Below are 15,620 nucleotides of genomic sequence, written 5' to 3'. Positions count from 1 at the left end.
AACAGAAAAAGCCACAGGAATGAACGTCAATTCCCCTGCCTGGGTATTTGCTTAGATCTTGTTGCTTCTCCAGAGAGTCCCCAGCGCCCATCGAGGGCCTCACCCTGAAGCTCTGGGAAGGCTGTGGGCTGCAGTTTCTTTCAGCCTGCTTCCTCTCTTCCCACCTGCTAAGTCAGGAACACTATTCTGTTTAGCCCCATGCTTCCAACTCAAGTTGTGATGGTGTCACAGGACTGCTTCTCCTTTTCTCTGACATCTAGTTGACCCAGGTTTAAATCATCACTATGCAACACGTAGTATTAGGACTCACACAACTCCCTGAGGTCCAACCAACCCTTGTGGTAGAACTGGCTTTTTGTGTGTGTGTGTGTGTTATTAAGATCTCTTTCACGAGCCAGGCACAGTGGTCAGCTGTTGGGAGGCTAAGGCAGGGAGATTTCAAGTTTGAGGCAAGCCTGGGCTACTTGACAAGTTACAGAGTTACAGGCCAGTTGAGCTGCAGAGTGAGATTAGACCTCAAGAAATAACAAAACAAGGACTGAGGATGTGCCTAGATGCACCATCCTCTGGGTTCTGGACCCCTGTACAGAACATGTACCCCTAGAGCCACAAGAACAAACAATAGACTCCTCTTTCCTTCTTGGCAGACCTTTACTAAGAAGGTCACTTGGGACACCAGCTGTTTCCACTCATTTGCTTATGTCTTCTCCAGACTCTTCACGGACTTCTAAGCCTCCGTTTCCCCATTTGAATATCAGAGGGGTACTAGTAGGACCCATGTCATCGGATTCTAGGTTGAATTAAAACAGATAACCCCGAGAACGATGCTAAGTGCATGCTAAGCCTCCAACAGCTGCCAGATGCTGTCACCAATGTCCTTTAACTTGTAGTAGATTGAAACAATCCTTCTCCACCAGCCCACCCTCTCCCCATTATGCAGTTGCTGACCCTTCAACCACCCCCATGTGTCACTCTGAACCATCCTCCACCCACCTCAGCATTTTATGAGACGTCGAGCTGACCATCCATAGTGGGTTTTTCATGCCCTGTGCCTTGTTCAATATTATATTGACTTCTGAGAGTTGCCAAGCATATGGTGTCCTTGACTTTCTCCATCACCATTTTTTTTTAATTTCAGATTTTATGCTGCAGAGATTGCCATTGGTCTGTTCTTCTTGCAAAGCAAGGGCATCATTTACCGGTAAGTGAGCATGGCTGTTCTTTCTATCTCCTCGGCTCCCTCAGCTCCTCCCTTCCTGCCTCTTTCTTCAACTGCTTTTAAAATTAGAATCTGTGGTGGGGGAGGAATTCTCCAGTACTAACTTGGGCATGTGTTCTGCCAGGCAGCATCGCCCACTGCCCTGGCAAAGTTTGGGCAGCTGTATATGGTGATAGAAAAATCTTGATGGACTGTGTCACCCATGATTCTTTGGGACCTCAAACATGAGGACACTGCATCTCTGAGAAGGGGCACCTCTGACGAGAGAATGCCAGCACTTTTCTCCTGGACCCCACATCCAGGAAGCATGTAAAGAACTAGCTGCAGAATGTGGCAGGATTGTATTATTATGCAACAATTTTCCTTGCATGTAGCTGCAATTTGGAAATAGATCTCTGAGTTGCTCTCCCTGAAAGACAGGATTAACTTCAGAAGTTGGCATTTGCCGGTTTGGGGAGAAACAAGTGTGTGATCATAGCTATATGAGTCACACCATTTTCTATTTCATGCAAGGCAGGGTAGCGAGCCTGGGGCTGCTATTTGTCAGTGAGTCCAGGGTGTACAGTTCCTCTTGTGCTACGTACATGAGAATGGCACAGGCTACGGGGGATTGCCTGGTGGTTATGTAATAGGAACTGGTGGGGCATGTGCTTTTTATCAGCTCTTGGCATGGCCAAGGGTCTGCTGAAAGGCTCCTGAAGAATCATATAAACCCATTTCATTCATTTGTTTGACAAATATTCTTCAAAAGCCTACTGTGTGCTGAGTACTGTTCCAAGTGGAGGAAAGAGAGAAGGGACAAAAGCTATAGAGCAAGAGGCAGAGAAGTGAACTGGAGGGACTAGAGTTTATGGCGAGAAGGAAACGGGGTTGCTAGTGCTGGGTAGTCACCTCTTTAACATAGAAAGAATGGAAATTCTTTCCTGGTTAGAGCAAGCTTGGGGTCCTGAACCTCTTACTCTCGAGCTGAAGGATATGAGACAAACTACAGGAAGATACCAACTTTGGTTGTTTTCAGGCAGGTGGAGGTAGAGCTAGAGTTGTTAGGGAAAGAGCAACAGAAGGTGGAGCCTTGCTAGAGTCCCACAGAGACCGGAAGTTTTATTTACTCAGCAGTAGCGAGATGAAATTGTGAGGTGAGATGATACTATTCCAAGCTTGGCACATCCTCATTTTCTCCTGATAATAAAAGGATTAATGCGATGGAGAAAAGTGGTTTTGTCTGCCCCATAGATTGTCCAGTGGATGTACAGAAACAGAAAGGCAAGTAAGTTGGTTTTAAATAGTTTGGTCATCTTACCAATGATTGCCCCCAGTGAACATGCACCACCGTGTCAGTATAATATGGAACTTTGGAATCCTTCAATCTCTCAAGTTTCCCTCTCATAATGGGGGCATCTTGTACTGAAATGTAATTCTGGCCTCGGAAGGTACACACTATCTTCTGTATAGAAGGTACATTGTCATCTATGTGGTATGACCCTGACTTCAAGCCAGTGACTTCAGTTGCTGCTTAATCTCCCAAACCAAGGACTATGGGTAAGTTTTCACTCAATAAGAATTTCACCTGACATCCCAACAGTAGGTTCTAACTCCTGCATAGGATGTACCTCTCAAAGAATAGAACCAATCAGGCTTCTGAGAAGATTAAGTGTGAACTACACATATGTTGGAAGACTACACAGCCCCAGGAATGAAACTGAGTTCTTGTTAGCTGAGCTGAGGATTCAGGGCTCATTTTCAGCCTAGCAGGATCTGGAATAGGATTAGGAATTGATGAGCAGTTCAGGTCCTAAGACAATCCCTTCTCTAAAATGCTCTATCTATCTATCTATCTATCTATCTATCTATCTATCTATCTATCTATCTATCTATCCATCCATCTATCTGCCTGTCTGTCTGCCTATCTGTCTGCCTGCCTATCTGTCTATCTCTATCTATCTGTCTATATCTATCTATCTATCTATCTATCTATCTATCTATCTATCTATCTATCTATCCCCCCTCGCCTATGTAGAGATTCCCCTTTTCTTTCTTCATTGTTAACATGGTGTTTTTTTTTTTTTACAAAGTCCATAAAGACTAACAACCCAGCTATAGTTATACATACCTATAACCCTAGCACATGGGAACATGAAGCAGGAGGATGATGAGTCCAAGGCTAACCTGGGCTACCTAGTGAGATACTATCTTCAAAATACAGAGATATGAAATGATCACACATATTCTGTGAGCAGGGCCAAGCCCATGACTCAGGCTTAGACATTCAGTTGTATTCACTCAATACTGTAAATCAAGAAAACTGGCGACCGAGGAAGGCCATAGCCGAGAATGGCCACAGTCACCAGCTGCAGCTGTTTTCCAGAGGCAAGAGGAGAAGTAGTTGTTGGCAGCAACTTGTAGAGTCCAGCATCAGGACCTCATGGAACAAGAAGCAATGTCTGTATCTAGTGGGAATGTCAGCAGTAGCCCCCCTGTGCCCACTCTGCATTTTAAGCAGGCATGTTTCCCACTTTGTAGAACCTCCCTGCTGGGTTCTCCAGCCCCCTCAGAGATTTTTCGAACTCCTCAGCATCTTTCTATAGATTCCCTTCCATATTAAAATAATTAAAGTTGTTTTCAATTGCTCGCTATCAAGAAACTCAATTGAGATAGAGTTCTAGAAATTGATAATCAAATGAAAATTGTAAAAACACATGACAGAAGATGTATAATTTTATGATTTCATAGATATTTCCTCTACTGTGGAAAAATCTTTTCAGGTGTTACAAATCACTTCCTCTTTCACTTAGCTCTCTACTTGATAGCATGGTTCCTCTTTGTTTTTTAGATTATAATATAATTACATAGTTTCTCTCTCCCTTTCTTCTCTCCACACAATCCCATATACTCCTCCTTTCTCTCTTTGAAATTCACAGCCTCTTTTTTCATTAATTGTTGCATACATATATGTGTACACACACATGCACAGACACATATTTCTAAGTACGTAAGTATCACCTGCTCAGTCTGTACAGTGTTACTTGTATGCATGTTTTCAGACTGACCATTTGGTGTTGGCTAACCAACCAATCGGTGTGCTCTTCCTTGGAGAAGACTATTTCTCCCACGTTCAGCATTCCTTAGCTGCCTTTAGTTCTTTGTGTATGGTTGAAGCCTTATGGTCTTTCTCCTATCCATATTAGTATGTCTATTGTTGTTAGCCTTGTTCAGCTTACATTTGGGCAAGTCATATTGGTGAGACTGCATGGATGTAATTCTGACATTACTAGGAGACACAATCTCACTGCAAACTCCCTGGTCCTCTGGCTCTTACAATCTTTCCACCTCCTCTTCTTCAATGTTCCCTGAGTCTTAGGTGTGGGCGTTATAATGTAGATGTCTCCATTGTGATTGGGTCCCACAACTATGTCTGTTTGTTGGTTATGGTTTTCTGTAATGGTTTCCATCTGTTGCAAGAAGAAGTTTTCTTGATGCAAGGTAAGGCTACACTTAGCTGTGGGTATAAGGACATACATTTAGAATGTAGTTAGGGCCATGCTGATTTAGTAGAGTATGCACGATTTAGGTACCCCTGGGTTCACTAGCCCTGAGTCGTGCAGTTCTTAAGGAAAGAAGATGATGAAGTTTTCAATTTTCCTTTTCTGAGGAATATGCTACACAAGGATGGGGGTCAGAGGAGGCTAAAAGATCTTTTTTGTCCAACTTAGTATCTGGTTTATTGATCACTGACTCTGAAGTCTGTGCTGATTTTCCTTAATGGAGTTCTTTAAGACAAATGTTCCAGCCCTCCAGAATAAGAGTTCCTTACAGGGAAAAACTGCAACCAAAACAATTCAAGGCTGAGGCAATAGCTTAGTGGGCAAACCCACCACCTACATACAAAAGCTGGTTGTGGTGGCCTGGAGTGGAGACAGTGTCCCAGCTGCTGGTTTCTGGGCATACGGTCAAGCTGAGGGGTGTCGTGTGTAGTGAACACACACATAATCTGGTGTGTTTAGCTGCCACATAGTACAGCACCCCTGGTTTCTAGCCTGGCATTCGGAGGCAATGCCTTGAAGACAGGCATGAGGACTAAGACTGGTCCTATGGGTGGTGCCAAAGATCCTGGGGATGGGAAGGTCACTGTCTGCAGTGGGTGCAGTCTCCTCCTGGATTAAGAGACATCACAGACTGATGGGAGGTGTCAGGATATGCTATCAAGATATATATTCAGCTGAGAGTGACCACAGCAACTCAATTCAGACTCACTTAACTTAGGAGAGGGATTTATTGGCTGCCATGGAGAAGTCTGTGGACACATCTGAAAGGTTCCTTTATCACAGTCCTTATACCTCTGATTTATCTTTATTAGCTTTCTGCTCTTCATTAAGGGACCTCTGGAGTTTCTAGACTTAGAGCACCTGGGTCAGCCCAGTGTAAAAGAGCCTACCTCTTTACTGAGAGTAACCAAGAGGGTGTCAAGATTCTGATGGTGCTCCTTGGCTCACATGGCTGTTGTTGAACCAATCACTGTGCATAGCTATTTCCAATGGCAAGTACAGACCCTTAAGACCAGTCTTGGGACCAGAAGTCAAGTTCATCACCATCCCCACTGTATGACTTGAGGGTCAGGAAAGAAAGAGTTGTGTGTGCCATAGGCATTCAGAACCGAATCAAGATTCTCTGAGAGGAGAGCTCTGAGTTAAAAAGTAGGTCCCATACCTCCTAGAGAACTGGACTTCCATGTCTTCTGTTAAAACCAGAACAGTCTGGCCCATCAAGCATCCCTACACACTGGTGCACAAAAAGTTGACATTGGAGTAGATATTTAGGAGGAAGCAAGTATGAAAGATACCCCATGGGATGTGGGAGCAATTTTACAGGCTGAAGACAGGCAGGAATTTCCCAGAATACGAAGCCTTCCTGATTCACATGGATGGCAATATGAGAACAAAGCACAAATTCTTTAGATTAAAGCTCAGATGCCCCTATCTTAGAGACCTGTCATACAGTGACATCTCCTTTCACCATTACTGTCTCTTTGTCATCTTCCTGTTCACCATATTGCTGATCAGAATCCAAATAACCATGACCATAGGATGAAAGGTTAGTCATCTTTGCTCCACACTAGGGTGTAGTTGGAATATGAGAAATACACTTACTTATCTTGTTTGTAATTCATGTATCTAGCCCCAGGAATAGTACCTGACACATAGTAGAGATGCAACAGATGCCTATGACTGAAGGAGACGTTGGAGCTCCTGAATACTAACCTGTAAACTAGGAGAGTCAGAAATACTTGGAGTTAATTAAGTTCTATGAATGTATTTTGTGAACTCCATGATCTTCAGAGACATTTAAAAATAGTATCTTCATGGAAGATATATCTTCTTATAAAACAGAAGAGATCTGAGGTGTGCAGGTTAACTCATGGATGTCTCTTGGGTCCTGGAGTTATCTGAAGTTCTGTGTTTTTTGCTTATCTAAGAGGTTCTCTCTTCCATGAGATACTGTCTCATTGTGTCTTAGTGAGACATTTGGCACAGTCCATTCTGTAGAAAAAGAAAGCACAGAGGTCTGTGACTCCTTTGTTATACTCCCACTGCCAGATTGTAAGCTGCCAAAGGAAGAAGTCTGTTTCATGTTACCTTTGTGTCCTCGAAGCTCCTAGCATAGGCGTATGATGTCTTCATATTGAAGGAACCGTTGGTTGACTTCAAATGAGCAACATGGGACTAAGTTCCCAAATCCTTATGTCTGCTACAGTGACCTAAAACTTGACAACGTGATGCTGGATTCTGAGGGGCACATCAAGATCGCTGACTTTGGCATGTGCAAGGAGAACATCTGGGATGGGGTGACAACCAAGACCTTCTGCGGCACTCCAGACTACATCGCCCCAGAGGTGAGAACACACATCCACCTTCAATGATGTCTCTCCTGCTCCCAGATGGCTGTGAGAGGGCTGGGAAGGGCTGAGGGCCGTTCCTGGGAACCTTAGACTAGCCTGGACCCTGCTCTAAGTCATCTCTCTCTGAGTTCACACTTGCAGATTAGCAGACTCTCAGGCTCCAAATATGTCAAGACTTAGGAGGATTTTTAAATAAAACTCAAAAGAACGATCCAGCGCACATCAGTAAAAACACATCCATCACAGACTGCTATGGCTTGTGGCCATATGATGCCTCCTAATTATGACATTGAAGTGTTTGTTGACAGAGTGAGAGACAGAAAGGGAACAGATCCTCTGGCTGACATAGCACAGTGGTGTGACACTGCGCTGAGGAGTTGCATTCTAGGAGACCCCAAATTTGTCTTCCTGGGATAAAGGTAGAGGTGAAAGGTGAAGTTTAATCTGAGTAGTCCCCTTCCACTCAAAGGAAGTGGTCAATCACTAGGTTTTCCCAACGGGACATGGCACAATTATTGGTGAGTACATGACACAGAGTCTTGGAGAGAGAGACATCCTAGGATTTCTCTTTCCCTTGGCTAGCTGTTAGTCACTTGATATACAAGAACAGTCTTGAAGGTTCCCTGTAGAGCTAAAGAAGTAGGCATGATGTTTAAAACCTACATGTTCTGTGCCCAAGCAGCTCCTTTCTAGAAACTTAGGTTGTACACACAGATAAATGCACACACATAGAGAGAAGGGTATGCCTTTCAAGTCCGTCCTTCATCCCAGCATTATTTCTTAATAGTGAAAAATAAGAGAGAACCTCAATATTCATGACTATCAATAAAGAAATGGTTCACTAATACATACCACATTTGGGTCAGGAAGTTATGTATAACCTTGGAAGGATCAAAGCATGTTTGTGTGAACTCATCTGAATAATGTCCCTCAGTAGGGGTGAGAGCAGGAGACTGTGGTTTATATACAGTAGAAAATATCACTAGTCACTAATTCAAGAGAGTAAGTTAAATGTATATGAAAATATGGACACGTTTTCAAGACATATTGGTAAAAGAGAAAATAAAATAAAATCAAACGAGACATGATCACACCCACCTGCCATCTAAGCATGCAGGAGGCTGAGACAGGAGGAACTTGAGTTGGAGGCCAGGTTGAACTACACAGCGAAACTGTTCCACAAACGAAAGAATAAAAATAAGACAAAACATGCAAATAAGGAATAACAAATATGACAGTGCTGTTTATAGACAGTGACAGCAGCACACAGAGCACTGCCGTGTGTTTTCTCCGAGTATGCGAATGCTCATGCAAAGGTGCAGAAAATCTGCCTGGGAGATGACACATTGATTGCACATGCTACAGAGGGTAAGGATGCTTCAGTCTAGCTGGGTGTCATTAATGCATGCCGCAAGGTAAGTGTGTTTGCCTATCCCTGTGCTGTATACCCCTCAGGTTGGTTATCATTTGACTAATTCTTCGTAGTATCCCACATACTCTGACACAGTTCCTGGGTGTGTCCTTCGTTCAGTGAGTCCTAGTTCCCAACTCTAGCTATACTTAAGAATCATGAAGGAGCTTTAAAATTTCTAGGATGCCCAAATGCCACCCTTTACCCATTGAATCAGAAATCCCTGTAGGGTCATGGTCTCCAACCAGTCCCAGCTGGTTACGGAGCTGCTGAGGATATTGTGCCCTGAGCTGCTGACTGCTTCCTCCTCCAGCTCACCATTGGGTGACTCTGTCCTTGGTCAGGTTTTGTTATTAACTAACCACATCACCTCTGGCAGCTTCTCTCACCTTCCCGGCTCTATTTTCCTTGGTAAAAGGATTAACTTCTTGGACTGTCAGGAGGAGCAAGTAAGACACCAAGTACCTTAAAGGCGTGAAAACACGTTCACCAAGAAGCTTCTCGCAGAGGCTGTGTCTTGCAGTCACTTCTGTTCAGAGCACATTTCTTGTTTATTTCTTCTGTTTCGTTATTTGTCTATTTTAAGTTTCCAGATGAAACTATGCATAGATATAGTGAACAACATGCTTTGTGCATGCAGAAGGGCTGAAGTGAGGCAGTTTGCATGTGTATAGTCCCATGTACTTACACTTTTTGCTTAAAATCTACACTCAGCAGTTAAAAAAATATTATCAGTGTATATGTATGTGTGCATGCGTATGCCACAACAGACATGTGCGTGTGGGGGTCAGATGACAATTTTGTGGAGCTGGGTCTCTCCTTCTGGGATTGCATTCGGGTCACCAGGCTCAGACAGCAAGTGCTTTCCCATTAAGCATCTCACTAGCTTTCAGCATTTTTTTTTTCAAGCATGGTTTTGCTGTGTGGCCCTGGCTGGCTTTGAACTCATGGCCATCTTGCTGTCTTAGTAGTTCAGGTGTTAGGATTACAGGTGTGTGCTCCAGCCCCTGGCAGTCATAGTGGTTTTCAGGAAGGCAATTCATTGTTGTTAACTGTCATAGTCACGTTGTACTGTAGAGCTATGGAACTTGTGACTCTTAGCCGGGGGGAGTCTTTACCCCTGACCATCATCTATGCATTTCTGACTTGGAGGCAGAAGCTAGGGTGGGGGTCAGGCTTCAAGAAGCAGACATTTTCTTTATAACCAAATTTGCTCCAGTGCCTTTGTTGAGTAAATAACTGAATTACAGAGCAATGGGAAGGCTGGGGTATGAGAGATGTTCAGTATCTCATTCATCCCCACAAAACCCCAATGTGTACCTAGTGTATCTGTCTATAGAAGAAGTTACATAACTTTCCTCAAGGCCACACTGGCAAATAGCAATCAGGATACAGCATTAGACCATGTGGCCCGCAAACCTCAGCCCTCACTCAACCTTTGCTGTATCACCATTCTTGCCTTTGACACAGCTGCTTCTTCATTCTATACCCTGAATGCTAGATAGTCAGACAGCTATCAAAACCTGGCATCCTTGGGTGCCATTTGACCCGTCAATCCTATGGAAACCATTGGACCATTGGGCATTTGTAAGGCAGATTTGTGTATGTATCCATCCAGGGGAATCCTCTGCAGAGGTGAAAACCAATGGTGGGGGCTGGTGGCATGACTTAGCAGTTAGGAGTGCCTGCTGTTTTCCCAGAGGTCCTGGATTTGGTTCCTAGTACCCTTGTGAGGCGGCTCGAGACTGCCTATAGCTTGAGCTCCAAGGGAATTTGAGCTCGCCTCCAGGGCCACTGCCCGCATATGCACATACCCATACACAGATACATGCACATTCACACATACTTCAAAGTAAAAATAAAATCTTAGAAAGCAGCCAGTGTGTCAGCACACAAACCAGACGGAAGTGTAGAGTGAAGAGCACATCCCATGGAGTGTTCACCTCTGAAGTAGAACACACACCGTTCAGTACAGTCATGGAAGCATCTAGTAGGGGACAGACCAGTGCTTATCATGAATTTTCTCTTGACAAAGAATTATGGATGGTTTCTTACAAAATTCTTTTACCATAGCTGTACTTTCTGAATAAAAACAGATACAAAATAATCACCGACACTTTTACATTTTAAACTCGTATTTTTAATCATGGGTCAAAAAAACCATACTGAGCTGTGGGTGTGGGTCAGTCACCCAGAATTCATGAAGCCCTGGGTTGAATCCCTTAGCTTCACAAACAAAAATCAAATAAGCCAAACAGATAAAAAAATTTAAAAAAAAATGTTGTAAAATTTACCATGTTAACCATCTTTAAGTATGTGGTTCAGTAGTGTTAAGCATGTCCACATTGTTGTGTAAATGTTTTTACTCTATAGTGAGAAACAAAAATAACTGCTCCTTGCTAAAACGCTATACACAGAAGTTTAAAGTGTCACACCACCACACCCAGTGCTTAAAAAGGCAAGGTGGCACACACAGATGTTTGCCCAGCTGTAGGTGCCTTTGTGGAGTGTGTCCTTTATTCCCCAAGCATCATTTATGAGGAAACAGCTCGGGTGCACCCTACCCTTCCTGTCTACTCTCTGAGACCCTGATCAAATAACCTTGCAGGTTAGGACTCCGTACCTGAGACTCTCCACCCCCGTGCTAGTACTCCATTCCTTTAAAATAAGTGTGAACTCAGTCTCCAGCCGCAGCGGCTGCCTGCCACTCTGATGGGATGTCTTCTGTTTTCTAGATCATCGCTTATCAGCCCTATGGAAAGTCTGTGGACTGGTGGGCCTTTGGAGTCCTGCTGTATGAAATGTTGGCTGGCCAGGTAATTGAATTTTAAGTGATCTGTAAGAAAATTGTCCTCCACCTCCAGCCACATGGTCTCTGAAGAAAGTGACAACTCATTCAGAGCTCACGAATCTGAGTACTTTCCTGGCCTTGGGGTGATTTAAGTTTGTTGAACATCTTCTTCTCATGTAGCCTCACCTTGAGATGGGGGCGGGGAGGAAGCCCTGCTGGTCAGAGAAAGCTGGGAGGAGGGCCAGGCAGGGGTTCTTCTCCCACCCTGCCCTCTGCTCCACAGGCACCTTTTGAAGGGGAGGATGAGGATGAACTTTTCCAGTCCATCATGGAGCACAATGTGGCATATCCCAAGTCCATGTCCAAGGAAGCTGTGGCCATCTGCAAAGGGGTAAGTTGTTTGGCACTCAAGGCCAGGACTACCATGCAAAGGGTTCAGGTTGTGCCCCAACCGGCAGGCAACAGAGGTTTGACATCACCTCTCATACTGCTGCCGACACCAGAGTCCTGCTCTGAAGCTGCTCTCTCCCCAAAAAAGAGACCTTTCTTCTCAATTGCACCAAGGTCTGTAGAGGTAACTGTGTACTGGAGTTTTGCTTTTGGCTGGGCACCAGCCCGAAGCCTTACACAAAGAAATACTTACACGGAATGAAGGAGGTAGGAAACACAGAGACTCTGCCCAAAAGCTGGAACCATGGGAAGGGCGTAGTGCGATGATTTATCTTGCCCTGCTCTGCTGCGTGTGTGTTTAGTTAACATTAAAATTCTATGACTTCTGTTGTAAGAAAATTTCAGACAGTGTTGATTTTAAGGGATTACGTGGATAAGATGACTTAAATTTAGTGTCCCCAAACCTGCATGCTCTTCCTCAACTTGTAGTGCACAGGTGTGCAAATACTTATGTACACATACACACACAGTTGAAAGGACACAGACAGTTACACACCTGCAATTTACAGAAGTAATACTTGTGAAGAAAGCCAGACAGGAATTTACAGGTAAGGACAGTTTATGCTGCATCTTGTGCTGGATCCAATCTGTGCTTCCTAGACTGTGCAGACCAAGGCCCCATCCCAGCGATGAAATCTGCGTGCTAGTGTTCTGAACCCTCAACCCTTCACCCCAATGTGGCTCAGAACGCACTGCTTTTAAACACATTGTCCAAAGGATGCACTTTCTCAACCACGACAGAAGTGTGAAAGCTGCACTCTGAGACTGAGGGAATAACGTGCAAGGATAGAGTTCTTATAAAGGTTTTCCCACCAGCCAAAAATGAGGGCAGGTTCTAAAGGTTAAACTCTGGCTGTGCCAGAGCTCTCCTTATGTATCTACATATGCCAGGTCTATAGTCATAGATCTCTGGGATGCTTGCATATTCCTCATGCCCTAATCAGCCCTGCTCTTCTTGACCCCAAGCAGATGCCACTATGGTGGCTCTGGCTAAGGAAATTGGCAACAATCAGGCAGCTCAGCGTGAGTCTTGGCCCTGATGACATGAGCTGGGCCAACCTCACAGCTTGAAAATACCTTGTAACACTACCTGAACTCCCACCGGGTGAATCACCTGAGCGTTGTGTCTGAGCCATACAAGCGAGGATGCAGACATCTCTAGGGAAGCCACGTGTGAATTAGCCTCAGTCTCTAACATCTTCAAGTTAAATTGGTTCCAGATTTTTTTCTTGGAGGGTGTGAGGCAGGGAGAGAATAAAAACAAGGAACACAGAGGAGACTCAAGGGTTTATCTGGAGCGTTGGCAAAACCCATATCTAAAACAGGCTGCAGACAGAGGCCAATGAGGCTCCTGGAGACATCCTGTCAGGAGAGGAGTGGTAGGAAGTCAATCACCACGCCTTTGATTAATGATTTCCAACATCGGAAGGTCTAGATAGTCCCCATAAACCCTTAGCTTTTCAGCTGCCATGTTGGCCTGTCATTCTCACAAAGCATCAGTTAGTAAGACTGGGAATCACAGTCCTCTTTAGACAGGATGCACCCTCTCCAGTTTGTAAAAACAAACTAACAAACAAAAACAAAAGGGCCAGATTCCATTTGGGTTCAAGTTCAAGTCCAAAGATATGAGCCACTGTGATCGTGGGGAAGCTGTTTGACCTGATTTACAGATTGAGGCCAATAACAGCACTACACATAGGGTCCTTTGATGATGAAACCAGTTAATACCTATAAATCACTGAGACCAGAGCCTGGGCTCTGCTCCAGAGCCCTAAGGCCATCTCCAATATGACTAATGCTGTCACTGCTCTGTTTGGTGCCAGGCTCCTCTTGGCATTTGAGTTTGTGTACCCCTGCGACAGGAGATTTTAAAAAAGGAAGGATTTAGGAGATCAAAAGGCCCTTGTAAATCCTCACCCTCTCGTTTCTTAGGTGTGTGGTTCTGAGCGATTCCCTTGTATCTTTAGACTTCTGCTTCTTCATCTCTAAAAACAGAAGAAAAGCACTCAGTGAACCATTTCCCAGAGCATTAAGTGAGGCAGTGGAAGAGGACTCTGGCGGCACGGCCAGTGTGTAGTAGGTGTCCAGTGCATGCTCACAGGCTTCCACTTCCTGAACCCATCCCTGCCTGGACAGCTGGGGGGTTCTAAGTGGGTCATGGAGGAGAGAAAATTTTCCAGGTCAGCTGCCTTCAACTTCAGCTCCAATTAGCACTTTGCCTGGTGGAGTGGTTTTCTATCAATTCAGGATCCATAACCTTCAGGATGAACTGGAGTGACTCCCTTCGCTGTTAGTGTTGGGGCACTGTTCTGAGCTGAGTGGGCGGAGTGCAGTGTGGGCTCTCTCTCTCTTCAAGGCTGGTACTCCTTCCAAGTAGGGGCGATGCTTAAGCCAAGAGCCAAAGGCTTCCTCCTGAGCAGAGGGCCCCAGGAGATGCGTCTGGGAGGTGATCCGAGATGGGAACAGTGATTACATCCAGCTGTCTACATGGCTTGGGGCGCAAGAGTGCAGTGTGGGAACCCGGCAGAGACTCCTCCTGCTCTGTGTGCCTACAGTGACACTTCTTTGCTAGCAGTCTCCCTGCCACCAAGGAATCTGAAAGCAGACATCTTTCCCACAGATACCATCTTCTTTTATATGTCTAGCTCAGTGAAAACCCTATTTTCCACCATGAAAACAGCAAAAGCTTGCTCCGATTTCCATGGCCAATATCCTGGAAGCAGACAGAAGCCTAGAATGGCAAGTTGAAGTAAAAATAAGCAGAGACTGAGTTACAGTGAGCTGAGAGAGCCGTGCTATTCAAAACCTGACCCTGGGGCTGGAGAGGAGGCTCCATGGGCAAAGTACTTGCCGGGCATGAAGACCTGAGTTCAATCCTCAGAACTCACGTAAAAAAGCCAGGTGTAGTGGCACACATCCATTATCTCAATAATGGGGAGGTAGAGAGCAGAGGGTTCCTGGGGCTCACCAACTAGCTAGCTTAGTTAAACTGGGGTTGTTCCAGGCAAAGATGAGAGACTCTCAACCAAACAAGGCGGGGAGTGAGTGAAGAAGACATGGGAGGTGGGTCTCTGGGCTCCACATGTACATGCACTCACACACAGATGTACACACACACACACACACACACACACACACACACACACACACGCCCAGCTCTTCTCTTTGGCTGTGTGACCTTAAGCACATGACTTTACTTCTCTGGACCAGGTTCCTTATCAAGAAAATAGGGAATAGCTGCTGAAGCCTCAGAGTGTTGCTATAAGATGCAAGTCCTAAATAATGGCTGGGTTGCCTTTAGCACAGAACCAGATATGTAATGTGCTCAGTCCACAGAAACATCGTTGTTGTTGGTGGTGTTGTTATCAGGGCTGAGACTGCCTGGACTATTGGTTCTCAACCTATGGGTCATGACCCCCTTGAGGTCACCTAAGACCATCGAAAAACCAAAATATTCATATTATTATTCATAACAGTAGCAAAATTGCAGTTATGAAGTAGCAATGAAATAATTTTATGGTTGGGGGTCACCACAACATGAGGAACTCTATTAAGGGGTCACAGCATTAGGACTTTCTTTCTACCCATCTAAACCTTACATAAATGCCAAGGTGTGAGTCAGTTTGCTTGTCCTCCATCGGCTTTTCCCAACCAAGCCAGACCACAGCTATCTCCGGTAAAACCGCATGCAGCGTGTATAAAGTGAGGACACGACCACTCCAGGGTAAGGTTGAGGAGAAGGTTTTTAGTGTAGATATGAGGGCGAGCATAGCCAGAGGCATTTAGAAGAGCCCAGAGAAGGGAGAGAGAATAGTACACTGGACATGGCCATCAGACTAAACCAGGTGTGAGAGGA

General features: G+C 44.9%; 1 protein-coding gene across 3 annotated transcripts in view; it reads left to right on the top strand.

Moving 5' to 3' along the window:
• Prkcb (protein kinase C beta) overlaps window positions 1–15,620 on the top strand; it is a 344,023-nt gene that overhangs the window by 295,929 nt on the left and 32,474 nt on the right. For all 3 annotated transcript variants that reach the window (XM_052762091.1, XM_052762090.1, XM_052762092.1), the window contains 4 exons: window positions 1,139–1,201; window positions 6,968–7,106; window positions 11,259–11,339; window positions 11,598–11,705. In XM_052762091.1, coding sequence (XP_052618051.1) covers window positions 1,139–1,201; window positions 6,968–7,106; window positions 11,259–11,339; window positions 11,598–11,705 — 391 coding nt within the window. The remainder of the gene's footprint in view (window positions 1–1,138; window positions 1,202–6,967; window positions 7,107–11,258; window positions 11,340–11,597; window positions 11,706–15,620) is intronic.

The sequence above is a fragment of the Peromyscus californicus genome, unplaced genomic scaffold (genome assembly GCF_007827085.1).
Source record: "Peromyscus californicus insignis strain IS unplaced genomic scaffold, ASM782708v3 Scaffold_4__1_contigs__length_199733344, whole genome shotgun sequence".
Taxonomy (NCBI): Eukaryota; Metazoa; Chordata; class Mammalia; order Rodentia; family Cricetidae; genus Peromyscus; species Peromyscus californicus.
This window is presented reverse-complemented; position numbering and strand designations above follow the sequence as displayed.